A 23,209-nucleotide genomic window follows, 5' to 3' on the forward strand; every position below is an offset into this window, starting at 1 on the left:
TCAGACCAAAGACATGCACTTCAGGAACTGAATTGAGACAATCAACAGACATAGAGAGATATTCAAGCTTTGCCATATTTATCAAAGAGCCGTCATCAAAAATAAGACATTCTACATACATTCATCGGAAAATAGCCTATGTGTCAGATGGTGGTTGCCATAAATTTAATTAAACAAGCCTATTAACATGTCCCAAAACAATTAAACTCCACCTCTAAATCGCTGTGCAAGTGTTTTTTTTCCCCCCTTACTTCACAATATATAACATCCCATGACATACAAAAACAGTCTGTGCCTCTTTCACAGACAATCTCCAAAATCAACTGAAACCTTAAGACTATGGCACAGGCAGTCTGATTAGATGATCAAATGCATTTGAAATACTTAAAACTTCAAAATGAACATAATTCTTTAGGATTTATTTATCAATTTTATTTGGAACATAGCAAAAGACTATATACAAATTTAGCAGTAGAAATGTTTCTTCTCCACTGGGTTGGTTGCTTTTCTTCTTAAATAGAAAAAACAGCCGGCCTCCAAATCTTAAAAGTAAACAACAACAACAACAACAAAAAAAAAACAACTTAAAATAAAAGAGAATGTAAATAAAACCTCTTTATCAGAGGCAAGTTCAGTTCAGTCTCTCTGGTTTTATTAACGGGAGCTTCTTAAAACCCACACTGATTGCTTGCCCTTGTGCCATTCTGTGTCCAGAGAATTAAGCTGATTATAAGGAGCGTCACAAAATGGCCACAGATACAATATCAAGTGAAATCAAGTTGGGAGGAGCAGGACATGTAAACTCCAAAAATATAGTCCTCATTGCTTTTATTTTATTATCCTACAGGGAAGTCCATGTACAAAGACAACTGCAGCACTGTGAGGCATTTGAGGAAACGGATCCATGGTAAGTTTAGGCATACACCTTTATTTGACAGCTCCTGACTGAGTTGGTTCAAATCTTGAGGTGGCTGTCTGAGGTTCACTGGTTAAAACCACCACCGACCTCCTTATAGTTTCTTCCTCCGGGTGACGGGTTTTGTGAAAACGGTGTCCATTATGCGCTTGCGTCGAAGGTTCATGCTCGAGGTTGGGGCGTCTTCTTTAGTCCTCTTCTGCGTCCGTGGCAGTGGAGAAGCTGGACTGGGCAGAGGAGAGATCAGCTCCACCTCTGTTATGGGAGGCGGCTCGGAAACGCCTTTGGATCTGATGGAGAAAGTATAAAATAAGTGCTGACAGAAAAAAAGATCTCAAACAAGTGGAACGAACGAGTGGAAACTGTGATTAAGACGAATGATACAAAATATATTTTTAGTAAATACTGAAACCTAAAAAGAATTGTGTAGTCCTGTTTAAAAAGCATTGGTAGTGGCTTCAGTGAGGGATTTTTTTTTTTAGACGGGGGGGGGGGGGGCTTACTTGGCTGCTCGTTTGCCTGTTTTTCTGGTTTTAGAAACACCTGCTGCTTTCTCCACCTCCACATGATCTTCTTCTGAAGCAACTGCATCCTGGGAGAAAAGAAAAAAAGATGACGTCAAAAAATGAAAATGCTTTTAAAAAGACCTCACATTTATTATTTCTCCCTCATAATCATTGTAGTTATTCCCATTTTTTTAAGGAAGCTATAATCCCTGAGATACGGCTCCTGTCATTTCAGAGCAGTGGAGACGCGCTTTTGTCTTCGACTGTATAAAAACCAAATGCACCAACCGGTCATTTCAAACATTACACTGCAACTGATTTCCATACAGTTAGCTCGTATAACACCATAGTGGTCTTCACACTTTAAGTGTGAAGCTCATAAGCAGAGCCACTTACATGAGGAGAAACTTCTTTGACTCTTCTGCTGCGAGTGATAGGTGCCACAGACTCTTCACTTGGGCCAGGAGACTCTGCTCTACGGGCTGAGACACAAACAACGCAGCGTTAAAATCATCGTGGACAGAAGGATGGGAAGACATATGGGTAAATGGATACTCAGCTCACCTCTTGTTCTTCTCCTTGAGGGGGAGTAGATGAACGAATGCTCGCCTGGACTTGACTCGTCCTCTTCTGGCTCAGGGACCACGCTGTCTTTCACAGGAGGCAGTGAGAGAGTTTGCTCTGCTGATGACTTTGTGCTCCTCTTGCTGGTTCTCACCACCTTTGAGATAACTACTCCTCCTGTAATTTATCAAAGAGATGACACTTGAATGCGTTTGCATCCACACATTTTCAATTATTTATTTTAGAGATAATATATATATATATATATATATTTTTTTTTAAATTCAACACAGTTCTATTTTCAGTCCAAAGGCAGAGGCTTCATACATACCTTCCTGCTTCTCTTCCTCGTCCTGGAGTCTCTTGATGAGCGCATCTGCGACAGGGGTTTCAGAGTCCACCTCCAACGGGGAGTCCAGTAGGGGAAGATCCTCCTCAGGGTGGTCCCAGAGTTTGCTCCTGGTAGGTCGATGGGAGTTGGTGTGACTAGTGTTGCTGTTAAGTTCAGACTCCAGTAGATCTTCACTTTCTTTTATGTTTTCAGTAATCGTCTCACATCTCGTCTTTTTCGCGCTCTGAGGGAGTGATACAGGAACCAGTTTCACCTAGAGTGTTAAATGTTAATGATCAACAATAGATGGATCTGTTTTCCAACATGAAACAGGGAATAATGTATGGCATGTGCGTGATAATCATTAATAGAAAAATGAAAATTGTTTAATGAGGTAAAAGCTTAAATCATAATATGAAAATGTTATGGCTCAAACAGTTTAACGTCAAACAAAAGTAGCTCAGTCTGCGTCAACAACAGATGATGGTGAACGAGATTTTCGTAGCTTTACATTGTTGGTGTGTAATGAGACAAACAATTTTGATATCTATGACATCTTTGATGTTATTTCATATGAAGATTTAATAACATTTTATCCTTACTTGTGGATAAACGTTTAGGGTAATCCGGTTGGACTGTCGGGTCGTCCTGCCAGGGCTGGAATCTTGCTGTTCTTCGTCCTCCTCTAGTAGGGTAGGCTGCGTCTTCTTGGAGCTGCGTTTGACAGGGGGAGCAAAGACTTCTTCCTTTTCCTTCTCCTCCTTCACGATCTCTAACGATGTTGACTCCACCTTGCTGCTACTCAATATCCTTCGGCTGGACCTCCTTGGAGTGTTCGCCTGAGTGGTCCTGCGTTTGGACGGTGTGGGGGTCTTGGAGCTTGTTCGTCGACCAACTTTTATATGTGTGACCTCCTCGTCTGGGTCCTCCTCTTTGATTTCAACTTCTGTGGCTACAGACACCTCCTCACTGCCAGTCTGGTTGCTTTGGCTGGTCCTTTTTGAAGTGGCCCTCTGGGAAGCCCGTCGTCTGGCTGGAGAAGAGGCCTTGGACACTGATGCGACTGTGGTATTGTTATCCACAGCCTCCCCCTCTTCAACCTCTTCTTTAGGCGGCTCTGCATGAGCTTTGCGGGTACTTCTTCGAGGCGTGCTGGCTTGGACTTTGATTTCTTTGCTCTGTTTACTTTTTCTTGGTGTACGACTAGGTGAGGCGGGGACCTCCAAAGTGCTTATCTCTGTCTCAGCCACAGCCTCCTGTGGCTCCTCTGCGTCCTCTGGGAGAGGGGAGATAAAAGTAACAGTCCTCCTTCCTCTTGTGGTCCTCCGTGTTGGGGTGGAAGGAGCCTTCTTTCTCTGAGAAGTGGGAGTCTCTGGTACAGGCTGTTCCTCTGGCTCGCTATTTGAGCTCAAGACCTGCTTCACAGGTTTTTCTTCAACATGATGTTTTCTCTGTCTTCCCCTAGTACTCCTTCTTGTTTCCTTCTCTTTAGTAATTTCTTCTGTGTTATCTTCTTCTGTTTCTTCTAAGACTCTGCGGTCCTGCCGGTGCTCCTCCACAGCAGGTGCCATCTCTGCACTGGGTACAATCTCTGCATCTGTATTAACGGTCCCGTTCTCTTCAGGCGCTTCCTGGTCCTGCACGGATGTTGGTTTATTCTCCTCCTCTCCCAACTCTTCATCAGCAGCATCTTTCCTTGCCACAAAGTTTTCATCATCCACAACTGCTGGGAGTTCTTCCACTGCAGTTGGCACAGAAAGAGCTTCAGGTTCATGATCTCTAGCCAACGTTACAAACTCAGTTTCCTGGCTTGTCCCAGTGATGTCAAGCAGCTGGTCAGTTTGGAGATTTACAGGTTCTGATTCTTTGAGTCCATCTGCCTCAATGCCATCCAGGATGTCCATCTCTTTCCTCTGGTCATCTTGTGAGACTTCTCCAGACAGGGGAGCATCCTGTTCATCCGTGCCCAATAGAATAAGCTCAGGTTTGGCCACCAGCTCCTCACTAGTTTCCTCTACTGGAGACTGGGTGGAAAGATTGGAGGACAACAGATAGTTCTCCATAGGTAGTGTGTCTGCCTCTTTATTCCCATCCTCGTCCATATCCAGCATCAGAGAGAAGCCACTGTGAGTTTCAGTCCTTGGGTCGTCTGGCACAACCATCTGCTGAATCTCAGGAAGACACAGCTGAGCGCTATCGACCAGGCCATGTTGTCCCTCCATGAGCTCCAGAGGTACCAGGAGAGTGGTGGAGGGTTTGAGCTCCATGTAGGATGATCCTTGCTCTACGTTCTCCTCTGTCTCAATCCCTCCTTCATCAGCCCCGAGTCTCACCATCACCACCTCACCCTCCATGTCCTCTTCTACCATCTATGAAGGAGCAAACACAGCAAGGTTATTTGTCTATGTGTTTTTGCAATTAATTGATGAATCAAGTTTACAGTAAAATAAAGAACAAAGAAAAGTAGCTTTGATTTGATTCCAGCTTCTTTAATTCTTTAATTAAAGAAGCTGGAATCAGAGGCTGTTTTTACTTTTTTTTAAAAATTAATTATATGTCACAGATATTGCAGATTCATTTTCCATCTGTCATTTCTATGCAGCTCTATGTTGGTTACCTTCATTTCTGTCCCTGGTGTGATCAGAGAGAACTCAGCAGCCTCCTGCTCTGACAGGCTTGGCAGGAAGTGTGTGTGTCCTTGCGGTACAAAAACTGAACTCGGTTGGAGGGGTGGCAGCCTCCCATTGCCCTGCACCTCCTCAATGATCTCCACCTCACTACCAGAGTCCTCCTCCTCGTCAGCTTGATCAGAGTCCTCCTCCTCCTCCTCCTCCTCCTCCTCCTCCTCATCATCATCATCTTCTTCTTCTTCTTCTTCTTCTTCCTCAGACACAGGGCTGGACATTTCTTCACTATCGTTTACACTTACAACAGCTGTGAGATTAAAAAAATAAAGCAGAAAAGTGCAGGCATGTGAGAAAATGTGTCAGAGTAAAATCGCAGAGTAACATTAGGAGCGCCAGTGTTAATACGCATGTGTATATAATCTTCCTCACAGTGGGAGTCTGTGCCAGTTGGCTCGGAGGATGTCACAGAGGCGTTAGATTTCTGGCTGGTAAAAACTGGGGGAGCTTCAGCAGCTGCCTGCTCCTCCTCTTCAACCTCACCTAGTGACTCACTGCGAGAAAGGAGGATGACAGCTATTTATAACTTTCCACAAACAAAGCAACTCACAGATAAGAAGCCAAAAGGGACTGTAAAAAAACAGCATTACAAACCAAATTATATGTACAGAAAAAAAGATAAATACCTGTTGAATGACACCTGGATCTGTGATGCATTGTGGATTCCTGAGCGGGTGAGCGGAGGAGACAGATCAGCGCCAAACAGATGTCGCTGCACAAACTCTGTCAGATCTGTTGGCAACAATGAAAAAACAAATCGTTATCATCATCATCTTTTTTTCACATGTATGTACAGTAACCAAACCAGCACCAGTACCATGGTAACATCACTAACAACCACATGTAAATTAATTATTGCAAATGACACAGAACAGGTCTCAGTACTTTTGATAAAGAGTGTCTCAGTACGAGTATAGCCCTGGTGTGGTTGTGTAATATAACTTATCCTATACTCACAGAGTTCTAGAAAAAGCTATGTGTATTTACAGTACAATGAAATATTTGTTTTCTGAATCTGTCTGTAAGTGATTCTATTTGCCCATAGTGTTGTGTGCATGTGTGTTAAATCACAACATATACACAGCTCTTTTCTAATACGAGGCCTGTTGTCTAATGTTTTGGAGATTTTTACACTGGAAATGCATCATTTAAGGATGGACCTGTTGATTGTTCCAGATCCTCCTCTAGTTTGTTTGCAAGTTCAGTGGCTCCAGATGGTTTCAGATGGTCAGTTAACTCGGTGGATTCAGTGGCCTTCGACTGGATGTCCTGCTCAGTGGCATTTGCTGGTTGATCCTGAGATTCGACCCCAGGGCCAGAATCTATGCTCTCAGTTACCTGGTCACAAACTAGTGGCATAAAAAATAGGTCAATAAAATATTTCAACACCTTTCATTTCTGAAAATTAAAAATATCTGAGCATAGGACCTGTCTTTGGATTCTGGTGCTGTGCAGCTCAGGTGCGAAACAAGCCACCCTTCATAATAAGTCATAGAGAAAAAGATTCTGCTAATTTATTACCTTGACTGTGACTAGGTATCTCCTCGTGGTCAAGGCTTCCAGCATCTTCTTGTTTGCTACTTGACTCAACATCCTGTTCTTCCTCCTTTTCAGACTGAACGTCTTCCTTATTCTCGTCCTGTTCAAGACCAACCTCCATCGCGTCTTCAAATATTTCATCTTCCTTTGCCTGCTCTTTTTCCTTCTCTATATTCTCTGAAGTCATGACAGGGGCTTGCTCAGTGGTTGGGGAGGGCTTTTCCTCTGGTTCTTCCTTTTCACTTTGGGCTTTGATGTTCAGTGTCACTATCTCCTCATCTCCCTCTGTAGCCGTGTGCCCCTCCTCTACTTCCTGATCTTCTGACAGAGGTGCATCATAGTACTCTAGGGTGGTGTCTGTTGACCGGACAGGTGTCTGACTGGTGTCAAAGCTCAGGGTAAGTCGTGCTTGTGTTTCATCTGAGGGTCCAGTTTCTGCAGCAACTTCATGGATGGAGGATGACTCGCTCTCAGAGCATCTCAGCTGTGGTGAAGGAATACCACCTTCAGGAGGCAAGAACTTTACATGAGGTTGTTCCCTTTCTTCCTCTCCATCCTCTTCCTCCTCAGCAGGCTGTGAGGACCAGGTTTTACCTGTAGCCTTAGACAGCAAGGAGCCTCTGGTCAGCAAGCTAATCTCACTGTCTGCTGCCATCTATAGAGGGAAACAGGTCCAAAGAGGATTGGAAAAAAACCTTTTATTATAAAGAGAAAACTAAACCTACCTGCAATGAAGATGAAGTAAGACCGAAAGGGATAAGTGTGCTAATACAGACTGCAATAAGCAGCTCAAATGCAATGTAATGTGTTGATATTGGTGGGCTATTGCAAATTGTGCATAATATACTGTATTAGTCAATCATATACTATGAAAACTCAACACACAAAAACAAAAAAAGTAACGACACTTCTTTTAAGATACAGGGCTAAAAATCATCTGATGAGCTGTAACCTTGCAGAATGGGATATTTACCCAGAAAGTATTTTTTTGTTTACGAGTGAGGTGGCCTCTCAGAATCAGCACACCACTCCTATGTAGTACTTGGTCTTACCCCATTGGTCCATCGGATGCCTTTCTCTGGTTCAGGGGATTCTGTCTCTTCAATGAAGGTGATGCGGCTCTCTTTGCTGCGGAGTGGAGGGGTGATGGAGCGCCCTGGAGAAGCAGAGGGGGTGGCAACAGGTGTGGGCCTCAGGCTGCTGCGAAGGATGGACTGGGGAGTGAAGGCTGAGAATACCGGACCAGAGGCAGCTAAGGCCCGAGCTCGCTGAGAGGACAAAACCCACAAAAAGGATGGGTCAAAAAATAGTACAAGAATAGAAATAGTACAAGAATGCAGGATCAATTAAGAAAATTATACTCACCTTGACAACCTGTGGTGTTTGCAGCAGACTGAGTTCAGGGGCTTTGCTGATGCCCTTTAGAGAAATCCAGGAGCTGGAAGGTCTGGGGGGACTGAGAAGAGACTGGGGGCTCTGACAGGAGGGGTGGACCACCAAGTCCATCAGCCTGGGTCACATAAAAGAGGAAGAAATGCACAGCATGCATGATTTTAAAATTCTGTCATAACAAAACTGGGGTGGGCATTCATGCAGCATTTTCTGGAGTGTATAGAACCAATAACTTAAAATATTAAGTTCTAGGAGCAGCTATAGTAAAATTTAGCATTAAAAAAAAAAAAGTTATTATCGTTGAAAAGATTACATCCATAGTGTGCCAAGTAAAATCATTTGTACACCTATCATATGTAATGCATAGGATATAGACTGCATTTCCCATGCCCATAATATGGCTTGAGAGTTTGTCAATGTGTGGTGATTCAAATATAACAGTATATCACTGCTGTGGAAAATTTGTATATAATTTATGTTTTTCATGCGATGTATAGTGTGGGAGTTACTGGCCAAAATAGCCTTGCTTTGATCATACCACCACCTGCTGGTGAACCTGTCATTTTTGTGTACCACAATACAACAGAATAAAGTTACCCAACAGAAAAAAATAAATAAAAAAAATAAATAAAAATATAAGGATTGCAAAAAATTAGGGAAAAAAAGTACAGTACAAATAACAGCGAGATATTGAATTTCGCTACAGACCAATCTAAACACCACTTCAGATCTACCATCTAGAGAATGTTGATGGCAATTGATTTTTCATATTTTGCAAAAATATAGTGCTGGACTTCTGAATTGACCATAGGTTACAGCAACTTTTGTCACATTTCAGTGGATGTGCTGAAAAATTCAGCTCTGTATGATGTATGGGTGATTTATTTTGATTTTTGGAAGGTGAAATGTCAAAATTTAGATTTTGTTATAGTAAGCCGCTTCCATTTTACGCAATTATTAAAAAAAGTTTATGCAGGGACTGAGTACTGACCCTAGATCTTATGAGTCCATGCTGCCAATTACAAGATATGAACTTTTCCATATTTGGGGTGCACCCTAGCGGTCAATTGGTAGCAAATTTTGTAAGGAGCCTCAGAGTGATATGTGGAACTACTGATCTAAGTTTCATGTTAATGGGAATGATCATTACCAAGTTATGCAAAACTTCCTGTTTTGACTGCTACCTACATGAAGAAGAACAGTATCACAGCACTGCTGGACTGAGGACCACACTGCCTGAGCCTGGACTCCTAATTATGACATCAAAGATCAAATAGCTCTTATTCTTATGTCTGGTTATGGTAAATATGCCAATATCCAAAAACACTGACTAATATGTCCTGTTTCCTTTTGTGTTCAAATAACACGTATGGCATGTTTCACTTTCACTGGAGCTCTGATGAAAGTACCTTGACTTTCGTTTGGAGGTCATGGTAATAGGAGTTCCCAGAAAGGGATCAGGAAGGACCGAAGAAGAGGGCCTGGGGCTTGGGCTCTGATTGTCAGCTACCCTGGGGCTGGCAGAAACAAATAAACAAAAGTTAGAAAACAATAAATAAAACAGAATAATAAAAATCATTATGGTTGAGATGCAGTTTTGGTTTCTTATGCTCACTTCTTGGCTGGTGAGGACTGTGGTGTTGCTCCTTTTCCTGACCACACCTCCTCAATCTTGGTCAGGACGTTGTTGATAAATCCAGCTCTGGACATCACCTTCTCACTGGCAGAGCGCTTGGTGATAGTTGACAGTGGCTGCGGCCGAGAAACTGGAACACAGTGGTTTGAAAAGTTTCTTATCACATTTTCCCCACTTTGAAAAGTGTTACTGGGGTTAATTTCAACAGATGTGAATTGAGGTTGAGCACCTCCTTACCTTCTCTGTGGATGGTGTAGGGGTGCTGGTAGGGCTTGGCTCTCTCAATAGCCAGTTTCCTCTGCACTCGGGGCAAAACTTTGCCATACTGATCCAATATGGAGTTCCTGGTGTTGGATCGTTCTTTGAGCTTTGGGTCTCGCTCATTCTAGGAACAAAGATGAAATAAATGTTGCATACAATATAAAAGAATAATGCTGTGATGAGTGGTGCGATACATTGTATATGTGTGTCAAACATACCACCAGATTCAATTTGAGGCTGTGGTTGAGCTGCAGAGCAGGAATGTAGTTGGCCTGCTGAAGGTAATGAACCATCAGTAGTTCTCTGTTTGGGAGACCCCCTGTACCCTGGAGGAACTTCTCCAAACATTCCTGAAACACAAACCCAAGGCATCGACTTTATAGTCCAAAGACACAAAGAAAGATTGATCAGCAGAATATTGAACACTTTGGGTTTTTGCAAAAATGCCACAATTAGATCATCTCACTCCCACCTGTTCATTTAGACCCAGGGGCAGTTTGAGCAGCTCCTTGATGAGGCCCAGCTCCTGGCAGCTCTCATACAGGAAACTCAGCAGCTCACCCATATTGAGGCGATTAGAGTGCTGCCGTAGTAAGGACCACGCCTCTATGAGACACCTGGAAAAAGCGCACACTGACTGGTTAGTAGTAGAAGGTAAGTTTATAAATGTGAAAGGCTGGCATTTGATTGACATCGTCCATTTGTTTCCTGAGACAAAAAAGCCATTTTTTCTAGTTGTTTCACAGTTTCAAAACTGAGTGTATATTAACATCCTCGCCCTTTGCTCTTACCTGTTGTGTAGCAGAACAGACAGGCAGAGTTTGGCCTGGGAAGTAGAGGAAATTGGAGGCTTTGCAACATGGAAATATCGTAGTGCCACTGAGTGCTGGCCCTGGCACATGAGAGCTTGGAGGACTCGCTCGTGCTGCCACTCAAACTGACACTGAGAGGCAGCAGGATGCAGGAGCAGCTCAAACGCACGCTGATCAGGAGAAAAGAAGAAAATGAAGTTTAAAAAAGCGCTACAGGATAACAGAGGGACAGTATCCTAAAAAGGAGACAGAGGAGGCTGCAATGGTTGTATTTAGAAGTATCTATAATATTTTCACTGTAAATATTGACAGTAATATGCGCATTTGCACCTCCAGGAAAATATAATTAATTCAAATGTGTAAATCAGTGAGAACCTGGTGGTCATGATGGTCCAGCAGCCAGAGGCCTTGTACTAGTTTCACCAGTCCAACAGGGATGGCAAAAGCTGGGGGGAAAGACTCTACTGATGCTCCGTCCTTATTGGGGAAGGAGTACATGACATCCAGCAACAGGTAAATCACCTGAGACAACAGGTCAAGGCTCATACAAGCAAAGAGCTTAATTTGGTCTATCCAGTCTATGAAGTTTATGGTTTTCTATCACAGTAAAAAAAAAAAAAACCCATCACATTTAAAATTCTGACTATGGAATACTATTTACTAATTGTAAATTAATTGACCTAACAAGAAACAAAAACATATACATATATTCAGTGAATTCTCTAACAGGTTACAAACTACCAAAACTGGACAAATACACAGCAATGCATCCCTGATTGATAAATTGAATAAAATCACAAATACATAGTTTCTACATCTGGAATCTTATGAATTGTTTGTTTCACATGATAAAGTTATTAAAAGGAAGAAGTTGTTACATTTATTATTAATACATTTTTTATTCAATTAATTATAAATTATAAATTAAAACCTCAGAAATGTTTATTTTCTTTGTTACTTCTTAATACAGCATGTACAATATTAACTGCAAACGAAATAATTTATGATAAATATTGGATATGGCTAAGGCTACCTTGGGTAGAAGCTGGAAAATGGGTATTATTACATTATAAAGGATACAATTGCATGTTTGGCAGCTTCTTCAATATTGTCCAGTAGATAAATGTCCAACAAGGCCTGTGGATCAAAGATACACAACATTCAGTTCTTTATAACATTATAACAGCAGATGTAAACTCAGTTTGACATAAATTGGAACAAAATAAGTAAAATTCAAAATATATTATATATATTTTAGATGCTTACATGCAGTGTAGGTGGTGGATACTGCCCTGTCCCACCCTCATCCCGTTTCCATAGGTTGGTCAAGCGTTCACCACACTGGCCAACCAAACCGTCGATCATCAGGCAGTCTGCACACCACTTGCCCCTGAGAAGAGTGTGTCAGCATTAGATAACAGAACCTTCAAAAGTACAATAAAAGAAAAAAACACCCTCACTGGATCAAAAACAAATCAAGATCATTTATAGGGAAAACTGAGATGGACCTTTGTCATTCTAACATTTTACAGACTATTCCAGTGATTAAAAAGTAATTAGGGTGCAGCCCTAGATTTGAGATAGATGCAAGTTTTAATTCATCTTTATTGCTTTTGAGCAACGAGTACTCACTTAGCTAGCCTGGTAAGGTCCTCTCTGCGCATAGTATAATAGTTGCTGATGATTGAGTGGCTGTAGAAGGGCCTGGAGATCTGGAGAGCATCGTCATCTGATGGGGAGGGCAGTTAAAACCAGTTCAGAGAGAGAAAAAACTAAAACTGAATACAGAGAAGTTTTGCCACACCTTCATTTAGAAACATTCCCCTACTCTGTCATCTCACATTTGTTAGTGTAATATCAAACCTGCTTTGTTTTTCCTCTGACTGAGAGAATGTTGATATTCATGGTTTCCTTCTGAAAAATATCCATGTCAATTGTATTTGTTCAAGCACCACTTTACCTGATCCCTCAGGCAGTAAGCCGGTGCGACAGAACCAGAGGACCACCTGAGCATACTTGGAAATCAGACTGGACACTATGTTCTTGTTTATCAGCCCCACCAGACCTACACAACAAAAACATAGCCAGAACTTTTCAATAACAACAAATGGCTCAAAACAACATAACAGCTTCTCAGTTGCTAGACACAGCTAATCACTGGACTTATTATACATCAAATTGTATCAACTCATTTGGAGGTCAAATGGGGGAAGATATTATCATTTTTTCCTGACATGAAAACTCAGAAGACATAAGAAAAGAAGAAAAGAACAACAGTGTTTCATTACAGTTTAGTAAAAATGGGAATTAAATCACAGGGTATTTGTGTTGGCAGATCCAGTTTTTCTAACATCACAGGAAAATATGTCACTTGTACATGTGATTGTATCTGTGTGGACACTATACCTTTTTGTGTGAGCTCCTGAGCTTCACTGAGTAGACAGTGGAAGATGGTACTGAGGTTACCCAGCAGTCTCTGGCTGTGCTGTAGCAGCTGCAAGGTCTGAGGGTCTGTGAAGTTGGATGAGCTGTCAAACAGTGGTGCACCTACGAAACAAGTACACACAAAGCAACAGATCAACAAAATAAAAGTATACACTGAAACAAACTTGCAAACCACATAGAAACCATGTGTTTCATAAGAGGAATTTATATCAGTCAATATATTTGGAATTTTTAAGTCATGAACATGAACAAGTGGCAAAGCCAGCTTTTCCTATTCCTTGACCAGGATAAATAATATCACAGTCTGAGAGGTAAATGTACCTTACAAACATATCTGATCTAATCTACTCAAATTTATCACTGGGAGTGGTCACAATAAAGTGCCACATATAATGTTTGTACAGATGTCCAGCTCTAGGCAACTGATAACATTTACATCAAATACAATTACATATATTTAATCTAATAATCAATGTAATTAAATGAATTTGAGCAATGTCAAGAAGAAATTTTTTTGACTCATTAAAACTGCTAAATGAAAAGACAAACAAAACAAACAAATAAACAAACAAACAAAAAAAAAACTCCTGTCTAAACAACATTCTATAAATGTCAGAATATCTTCCCCTGATACTAAAAATAAATAAATAAAAAATAAAACATACAGATGCCATCCAGTTCCTCCTTAGTCTGGATAACTTTGTTCCAGGCCCAATCCAGGATGTAGCGCAGGTTCAGTGCAGACCCTGGTTGTTCTGTTGAAGAGAACAGAATTTGACGAATTAGAGCTGACTGCAGGGCTGGTGGCTGTGGCATGTATGTGGAGGAGCATGGTACAGATTTAAGGTACTGTGTATGTATGTGTGAGACGAAGCCAAAGAGAACAACACTGAGGGAAGGTCTTCACCACATACTTGCCAGCATGGGTGCAAAGAGTTTGGGTGAGCAGTGTGAGAGATGGTTTATTTGACAGTTAGTCGGAGCAGACTCCTCACCTTCTGCAGTCCACTGCTTGATACAGCCTGTGATCAGTCCCAAGGAGCTTGTCTCCACTGCTGTGGACAAGATGGCATCCAGCTGTTCCTCCTGAAGACCAACATCAAGTTGCAGGCGCATATTACTATCAACACTTCACAATAAATATTTATTTAATTTTGCCGTTTTATCGTTTTGCATCACATGAAGGATTTCCTTTAATGTGAAGAAAAAAAGGGAGTACAAAAGCATCTAGAACAGTGTTTCATTGGTGTATGCATGAGTGGTTCTGCAGACCAAGATGTGTACCTGAGAAAGGCTGGAAGCCTGGGTGTCAGCCAGGCGAGTTGAGAGTAGGCCAGACATGAGGCAGCGAGAGTAGCTAGTGGAGATGATGTCACTGGAACAAGGAGCAGCTTTCTTCAAAAAGCTCAGGGTCTGGATTTAAATGAGTGATGAGGTGTAAAAACAGCCTGCTTACCATTCAAATCATCTTCACATAATTAAACCTAAAACTGATTGGTAAATATTGTCCTACCTTAGTAATAAACATCACATCAAGGACTTACACAAGGAAAAGGCTATGCCCTCATAATACAGAAGAAAACCCATGTAAACTAAAATAACAGTTTGCCTTTGTGTTTATATACAGTCATATGTGCACTTCTTGGGTGAATATTTGTATGACTGAAAAATGAACACAGAAAACTTGCCTCTTTCTGATACCCAGAGCAGGTTAAGTGCACAATTCCAGAGTTCAGCAAACAGGTAGCATCTGTAACATAAAAGGGGAACAGAAACACAAAGTCAATCAACCTTTTTAATTAATTTATTATTTCAACCACAAACCGAAGCATGTCCGTACAAGAAAATTCCCAAGCAATACAAAGAAAAAAGAGAAATACATAAAGCCTGGACAGAATTACATAGAACAAGTAGATAATTCAATACTACATACATCATCTCTTAATATGAGATCAGGATGGTGGTACATAGAGTGTCTACACTTACCAAAGTTGTATGTGGTGGGGTTAAAGTACTGTTCTGGTGGGGGGCAGGTGAATGGCAGGCCCCTGCTCAGGCTGCGGTCGTGTACCACCACATCCAGAAGGGTATGTGGAGACACCATCTGCACCACTGGGTCCAGAGACCAAACAGCCAGGTATGGACAATGTTGCAGAGACTCCCCCATTCTGACAATAACACACAAGTGCAAGTGAAATGCAGTGAGTTCTTTTTTTTTTTTTTTTTAATTGGCATTCCTTCTGTTTTGTCAAACAACCCATTAATAGATAAACAAAATCCCTTTTATTTTTAAATACATTAAGTGTCACCTATATTCATGAATAATATGAATACAATTTTAATCTATATTTCTATTTAACTATTATTTCTATTTTTTTATTTATAGTTTTAATTATATAAATGATACTTTTCTCCCATTACACTGTAGTATTCTCTTAAACAGTTACAAAATCAGTTTCCACTGTACCTTAAAGAGTCTGGCATTTGTGCGTGGTACCATCGGTTGATGTCAAAAACCCCGATGTAGGTAGATGGGGTTCCTTGACCGTAAGCCTTGACTTGCCAGCTGAAGATAGACACACTGGTGTCTGGAGATGCAACTGAAATGGAAAGAGATTTGGATGATGTGATTAAGAAAATAAAATGAAAGAGAGTAAGAAATAAGACTGCAAATAGACACAGTACACAAAATAGACAAAACGTGACTGTTCTCCTCTATGCAGTAGTTTTAACCAGAACACACAATGGTATAGTAGGTTTAAGAGCCCTTTTCAGTACCATGACAACACTAAAAATGTCCAAGCAAAGCTTTCAAATTTGAATAAAAATGCTGAGAGCCTGCACAGATTAGCTCCCTACATACTAATATATTCCACAGGTAGTCTCAGGAGGAAGAGGCTAACCTTCATTCATGCTGTCATCTCTGTCAGGATGGGGTCTGAATTTCTCGATGGTCTGGCAACTGAGCAGGCGGGTGTTGGTGGTCTGGGCCCTGAATGGGAAAGCTGTGCCACTCAACTCCTGACTGTAACGTTCCTCACAGTACTCCAGACCCTGAGTGACAGAAAGGAAAAAAGGGAGAATAAATCAAGGAAATTGAATATACAGTACAAGGGACCATGATTGTAAAAAATGTATTAATCCAAGAAAATATTGTATGCACTAAATACCTCATAGAGGATCTTCCCGGAAGACAGACACTTCCTTTCACTGAAGGCCAGCTGAAGCAAACGGAGGCTGACTGTATCTCCCTCGCTGCATGAGAGTGAAAGGACGTAGAGGAAAAATAAGAGTGTGGAATACAAAAAACCCCAAAACAAAACAAAAACAATTTGCCTGGATAAAGTACTTGCTATATGTAAGACTTACAGGTCCTGAGAAGACTGTACAGCCCAGAGGTAGCAGCAGTTTCTAGGGTCATTCTCGGGTTCCTGGAAGGTGAAGGCATACACAGCCACCCCGCCACCCTCTAACTGGGAGTGGTACCTATGCATGAACAGTCACACAAGAATTTGTACACATACAGGGATTTGAAAAACATTTAAACTGTATGTATCAGTGATATAAGGTCACATTATATCACAGGTGGCCATGAATTCAAAAGAGAAGCACAGACTCTTATAATTACTTTCTAGTCCCTATTGTATTTTTAACTACTGTTAAATACAGAAATAAAAAATAAAAAATAAAATAGAATGTCTTGAAGTCAGAAGAAAAACAAAGACTTACTCTTTCTTAAGAGTCTTCATGTTCCACAACTGTAAGTATCCATCAGAAAATCCCACCACCAGCTGGTTGGTCCTGGAGATGTACTGCAGAGCTGTGGCTCCAACTCCACTGGGCCCATTCAGTTGGAGACAAAGATGTCTGCCTTGCCTGGTGCTGACTTCTCTAAGTCTGGGGATCTCTGCAGGAGATTTGGTCACTACCTGCAGGTCTGAGAACAGAAGGTTAATACAAAAAAATTACTAAAGGGGTGGGGGGTCCACAATAGAGTCATAGATGTCCATGTTTAACCATTTTCCCCAAAGCCTGTTTTCAAAACATATGGTGCACAGAGAAGAGGAAACTGGTCATTGGTCCACCTCCATATAAGGTTTTTCAGGTACAGAGGACCAACAAGGAGAACACACACACAAGCACAAGAACACCTATAATCCCAACCCATCCTCAAACAGACTCCTCACCTGAAGCCTCCACTTCACTTTGACTGCAGGACAGGTCATCGAGACAAAGGTCCACCAGCAGAACGTGGCCGAGATCCGTTACCACAGCAGCAATGCCAAAGAACCAGCGCAAACTCTGGTGGAGGTGCTGTGTCAAAGTGCTTGCTCCGCCATAACTAACCAACGGCTCAATGGCTGTAATCTGGATCAAAAACAAACCATGTTCACATTTTGGTACCATGGGTGGGATATTTTTGAACACTTACTGTAGAATAGCAAAATACTTCAGGTAGTTGAACGAAACACAACTAGAATTACAGCCTCGTGATAATATGCCTCCACAATCCAGCCAAATTGCACAAATTGTGGTCAGAATGTCCCCTTCCTGAGATTGCCCGATTAATAAAGGCTAGAAATGAAAAATCGCGTTTACAAGAATGGGATGGACGACGGACAAGTGGACAGACAACCTGAAAACATAATGCCTCTGGCCATGGCTATTGTCACTGAGACATAAAAATCTGCTAATGTGAGATATTTCAGAACTACAAATTGCTCTTCAAGGAACAAGGCCTAAAACAAAAACATCATGGACGGTTAAAAAAAGTATTTGCAGGCTGTGATTTCTGCGAAGGGGTGAGGTTTTTTTTTTCTTGCTTACAATAGAGAGACAGTAATTTCCTATATTCTAAGAAATCTATTAGTGTTAGAAATGTATGTAGCCTTACACTAGTCATTTACCAATTCATGATTTTAGCATTTAGATTCAAAGCTTTCCTTCATTGATTCATTAGCCATACCGCTCATCCTAGCCAGAGACTACCAAAGATTATTCATTGTTGCCTATCAACTGAATGTTTATCCTGCCGTGATAGACCTTCTCTTCTAGTGAAGAGTGAAGAAGACCCTTGTGCACAACTCACCCTGCCTGGTATGACCACAGCTTTGACCACCCTTGACAGTCCCAAGTCATAGAGACACAACACACTGCCCTCTGCTTCCTCCACGCCAACCAGCAGTCCAGACCTGGTAATATTGAACAGTAAAGAGGTAAATATTTGATATTTCCCCTCCACAGTCATTGACATTGAAGAGATACATAGAGAAACAAAGCTCTGACCGTTTGAGCCAGCTGAAGTCCCTGGCAGCAAGGACACTAGGTGGGTGCTCCCCTCCGCCACTGAAGCAGTACGCTGACAGTCGTTCTCCAGTCACTGCATGAACAACCTCCAGATGGGGGCCACAGGCCAGCCAGGCCAGGCCACTGCGGCCTTGACAAACAGAAAAGGAAATGAAAGATTAAGAGGCTGTGATATAAATGGGTAAATGGTGTCACCAATCTGGGTTCAGTTTTCTGCAATCACACTGCTCATGAGCCAACATGGACCAGTTCTACCAGCTGTTCTGAAGTTGAAACGTAGCCTTGTGATAATAGATAAAGATTTTTAGCATCACAAAATAACAAATAATAAAAAAAAAAATTCTTACTGTTTAATTAGCAATTAATTCATCTTAGATATTAGACTGAGACAAAAAATGATAATCAACAAATTTATAACAATGTGTTATTTTTGTAACTTTTTTTTTTAACTCTACCGTTTCTCATGCTTTTAAAAAAATTATGAATCAAAAAATGTGTCATGGTCTCCACCTGGGTGTCAGAAATGGTTCAGTGTTTATTGATTACTTATCGATGAAAAGAGTGGTGGCAGTATGTTTTAAAGCTTTCAAAAATCGACAAGGATGGAGGACAGAAAATATCCATTTATAGAAATCATTGATCGGTAAAAACAGGCTTACCAACAGTGAACTTCCCATGAAGAACAGAGTCTAGAGTGATCTCATCCTCCCCCAAAGCATCTACAGTCACTCCTGGGAAAGGCAGCAGGCTGCTGGTGACTTGGGCTGTCAGGTCATGCATTGTTCACTGTATAAACAACAACACAGGACATACAGTATATTAGTAACAGCAGTTAGTCTAGTTACCTTTCACTAAAGTTCCCTCAAAACTTTGAGACATTATTGATGATGTAAAGTGGTTATTTGGTAAATATTACCTGCCCTAAATACCTTCTCATTAATTAAACCTCAATAAGTAATGGTAAAATTACGATCTGTGGAACACCCTTTCTGAGCCCTTCCACCTCAGGCTTTATCTGCCCAATAGGGTTTCACAGAACAAAAGAGGTCTTTCTTTCAAACCACAGTTGTAGCCCCAGTTGTCAGGAAATGTGGCGTCAGCAGACTTTCTGACAACTGTGGCTGCAACTGGGTTTCTGCTTTCTAATCACCAACAACACGAGCATACTGCTTTACATCTCTTACTAGATGTCGGTTCTGACAGTGTGTTCTGATAAAATGCTCACACTATTCAAATCGTTGATCAGAAAACCTCCTAAAGTGGCATTTTTTAAATTCCTTCTCTGTGCTAACAGACAATGGCAAAATATTTTTTCATTTATAGGCACGAGCCAATATTACTACTTTAATATCTCTTAAGCTTAACTGTATGGTGAAGCTTTAATTGATTGTCATTAATCAATTAGTTGCGACTGAGTTTTCTGAACAATTTTATGAATATTTTACTTTCAATATATCCTCAATCTTTCACATGTGCTTATAAGTTTACTCTCACCCTGTTTGTCAAGATTAAGCACAATTAATCACAATCATCTGAAAAAGATTTTAAACTTTTTAGAAATAAAATTGCCTTATTTTTCATGGCTTTAACACGGTTATTTGTATCATCATGTTTTACCTGTCTACTAGTGTCTACTTTCTTTCATATGTTATTATCATTACTGACCCATGTCTGTTAATTATGTCCCTCAGCACTGTTACTGCGCTGATGATCCGACTAGATACACACTATTTCCAACAGTACAGTACATACAGTGGCGCTTTCAAGGCCAACCCGACCTAAAAGGAAATTTGCTCATCGGTTTCAGTCTGCAAAATTGGACACAACACTGCCCTCTGTGACCACAGTGGAAAACAACGTGGATTCAAGTGAACTCCCGCGCAACGAGCCTGTCACTGCGCTGCCACATGCCATGGCTTCAGATGAAACACGTACAGATACTATGACATTGCAGACAAAACAAGCCCTGTATGTGCACTTTAAAGCGTCACAGCACTATCAAGAGGCACGGCGGCGGAGGCGAACATTTTACGACAGCAAATAAGTCGGTTAAAATAACAAAAGTAGCTTCTCCAAATACAAAATCTAGCGCACACGTTGAATACTTGCAGGGTTTGTGTGTGACAACCAGAAACATTTGTAACTCTCACAGCTCACTACAACCCAGACCGACTGCCACAGGTAATCCTCCCACATATGAATCGAGATTCGCACTTTAAAGATTTTTTTAAACGTCAACTATCTGGGTAACGTTAGCTCGTTCGTTAGCATCTGCAAAGATTAGCTTCACCAGCTCCGCTCGTTAGCGTTGGGCTAGCTTGACATGATGTAAACAAACAATCAATCGCTGTCTCTGTGCAACGTAATGTACATGGCTGTTAAACACAGGCCGCAGATTATAAATATGTTCATATTATTGAGTGCAGAATAATGGTTGACGGCTGTCTTACACACTTCCCACAGTTACATTAGCAGGCTATCCAGTTAGCTCGCAAGGTCACGCAGGATTACAGTTCATCCGAGCTCGCCGTTAAAAGTTGAGCTAGCTAACCTAGCTTAAGACGTACGTAAGCGTTTTAGGGAATACAAAATATCTGTTATTTCATGTTAGGTATGGTGTAAAACGATCTAATTTGTGACACAGTAAATGAACTCCAGCGCTCAATATTTAACTATGAAGTCTGTTTAATCATTAGAATAACTAGTTAAAAGCAAAGTCGGGATCGCTGGCTTGACTAGCCTGAGGTATCTTGCTACTTTCGCTAACGTACAGCGGTATCTGGCGTTTACATGAATTTAGCTTGGCTAAGTGGCTGGTAAATTATCCAAGCTAACACTGACACCCAGGAGTATTATTTTACCAGTTGCAACATCACACTACATGCTCTTTGTCGTTAGCGACGAGTCTCGGGTTGACACGAGTCTGTGAATTTAGCTAGGTAAAGGTAGTTCAGTGGTCTAGCTTTAGCTACCACAGTGCAAACGCACTGTAGCCTAGCGTCATGAAACCAGCTTGTAGTAACTGGCAACATCACACAACAGCCGATAAGTCAAGTTCCCTACTGTAAGTCTTTTTGGTGATTTAGACAGCATGTGGGAGTTTAGAGAGCTAGTCCCTTTAGCTCTCTGTCAACTGCGCTGGAAAACGTGATGCAATGTACCGCTAGCTGCTGCCACCGTTAACGCCACACTACCTGTTCAAGGATGTTGACGGCTTTATCAGAGCCCCAAATGTTTAGTTTTCCTAGACGAATCTCCCGGTTCTTTCCTTCCTGTGTCATAATCCGCCCTTTTTCAAAGTGCAACTCATGCGTGAAGCCCTCTGGACACTCCAGGGGACTGGCCAGCACGAAATGCTCCTGACTTGAGGCGTCTACAGCGGATAGCGCCACTTCCACGGTCGGAAAGTGCTCCGGGCGCGTCTTCTTCGTGGTCCTCGGCTCTGACAGAGTAGGCGCAGGAGAGGCGCACTGCTGCCCTCCTCTGTTTGGGCGTGATTTCTGCTTAAACACAGCACAGATAAGTCACAGACGAGTCTCGCTTTGCGCAACCCTCAAACTGCTCCTCGCCTTGCTTGCTTGCTGCCCAAAATCCCAACTATCTAAATTGGGTTAGGGTGCACAACAACAGTGGTTTACAACACAGATCTTTGAGGAGAAAATCACAGAAACCAAAGTCCAGTGGTTTACATATTGTTTGAAATACAATATGTGTTTGCATTTGCAGCATTGCTCAACAAACAAGTTATTTATTACAGCGTCATCTATATTTTAGCTGGTCAGCAAGATCAGTGAAAGAAAGCCTCTATGCACTGATGCATTGTGGGAAAGTAGCTATAGGACAGGGCTTTGGTACATGTATTTTCCACTGGTCATTTCTTCTGATAGTCCACATAATCAGAGTGTATTTGCTTTTTGTAATTAATATTCTTGTTTTTCTCAAGTCACATCTAGAGCCAAGGTTAAAGTTACTGCCACATACCATCAGATGTGAGGGAATGATATCATACAACTTATAAGAAATGTAAGGAACATGTTTAAAATGTCAAAGATAGCAGAGAAATTAGAATGAACTAGAGAGCTTCTCTATAAATATAAGGGAGACACTATATACATTCTATTAAAAAAAATCAAGACAGCTACAGTGTGTCTGCCTAGCAGCTATCAATGTAGATTGTGAGATGAAACTACCCCAAATTGCCTAGTGAAAAAAAGATTGATAATAGAGTTGGATGCCGATCTGATGGCATTCTAATGTGTTCACAGTCATGCAAGTGACACTTTCATAGTGCACTATATGAAAAAAGTAATACTAAAAATATGCATGAGGAAAAGGAAGTTGTGCAACATCACATTTCTAGGACTTGGTGTTGAATTCTGACCACATATAAAATAAGCAAACAAAATAATTCAGAAGGCACCCTGTGAAGCATGTTATGCAGGTGTAGATGAGTTTTGTTTCTTATCGTTTGTGATGGTAGCAGCAGCATGGAGAGTTGACTTCATTTCTTTTGTTAATCTTACATTCACGTTATTTGTTTTTTTATGAGTCAGTCTTTCATTCCACCACTGGAAGCAGATCCTTCTGCTGTTGACAGCTTTGTTCAAATTCAGCCCTCCGCAGCACATTTTGATCTTTGATATTGTATCTTTCTACCCAACATCAGTGTCAACAGTAAGGTGAGGTGTCTGTGCAGTCTGTGTACATCTGCAGGGTGATGACCTAGTGTGAGAGGTTTTTGTTTCATGAAAAATAACCAATGCCTTTTTAATAACACTAGGCACTTTCAGAAGTCAGCCTTATCTGAAAAGGTACA

At 41.3% G+C, this 23,209-nt stretch overlaps 1 protein-coding gene across 2 annotated transcripts; it reads right to left on the reverse strand.

Moving 5' to 3' along the window:
• Nucleotides 1-61: 61 nt before the first annotated feature.
• ahctf1 (AT hook containing transcription factor 1) lies at nt 62-23,114 on the reverse strand. Of its 2 annotated transcripts, none has more exons than XM_071488076.1 (40): nt 21,588-23,114; nt 19,053-19,179; nt 18,373-18,523; nt 18,176-18,278; nt 17,274-17,454; nt 16,816-17,023; nt 16,456-16,572; nt 16,257-16,341; nt 15,990-16,140; nt 15,554-15,686; nt 15,073-15,254; nt 14,775-14,836; nt 14,371-14,499; nt 14,082-14,172; nt 13,752-13,841; nt 13,048-13,188; nt 12,602-12,706; nt 12,274-12,370; nt 11,908-12,031; nt 11,722-11,778; nt 11,017-11,163; nt 10,621-10,811; nt 10,302-10,446; nt 10,048-10,179; nt 9,806-9,953; nt 9,548-9,698; nt 9,342-9,449; nt 7,906-8,050; nt 7,593-7,808; nt 6,523-7,195; nt 6,162-6,350; nt 5,628-5,733; nt 5,374-5,495; nt 4,935-5,251; nt 2,920-4,686; nt 2,318-2,561; nt 1,987-2,163; nt 1,819-1,904; nt 1,420-1,508; nt 62-1,206 (listed from the first exon to the last, which is right to left on the reverse strand). In XM_071488076.1, exons 2-40 carry the CDS (start codon nt 19,171-19,173, stop codon nt 1,011-1,013), a joined length of 7,677 nt encoding a protein of 2,558 aa, XP_071344177.1. In that variant the 5' UTR covers nt 19,174-19,179; nt 21,588-23,114; the 3' UTR covers nt 62-1,010. The 2 variants fall into 2 exon arrangements, with proteins under 2 accessions (XP_071344177.1, XP_071344176.1); XM_071488075.1 differs by having other exon boundaries at nt 2,318-2,591.
• Between the last annotated feature and the right edge of the window lie 95 nt (nt 23,115-23,209).

Source organism: Trachinotus anak, unplaced genomic scaffold, assembly GCF_046630095.1.
Source record: "Trachinotus anak isolate AG129_WGS33_773 ecotype Australia unplaced genomic scaffold, CSIRO_AGI_Tana_v1 ptg000011l, whole genome shotgun sequence".
Lineage (NCBI taxonomy): Eukaryota > Metazoa > Chordata > Actinopteri > Carangiformes > Carangidae > Trachinotus > Trachinotus anak.

What these genes read in the sequence shown, in the direction of transcription:
- ahctf1 (XM_071488075.1), bottom strand. Translation starts at nt 19,173, where the DNA reads ATGCATGACCTGACAGCCCAAGTCACCAGCAGCCTGCTGCCTTTCCCA. An exon ending in CTGTGGTCATACCAGGCAGG is followed by an intron (nt 17,455 to 18,175) that starts GTGAGTTGTGCA and finishes TTTTTGATCCAG; the next exon opens with ATTACAGCCATTGAGCCGTT. An exon ending in AGATGACAGCATGAATGAAG is followed by an intron (nt 15,687 to 15,989) that starts GTTAGCCTCTTC and finishes TTTCCATTTCAG; the next exon opens with TTGCATCTCCAGACACCAGT.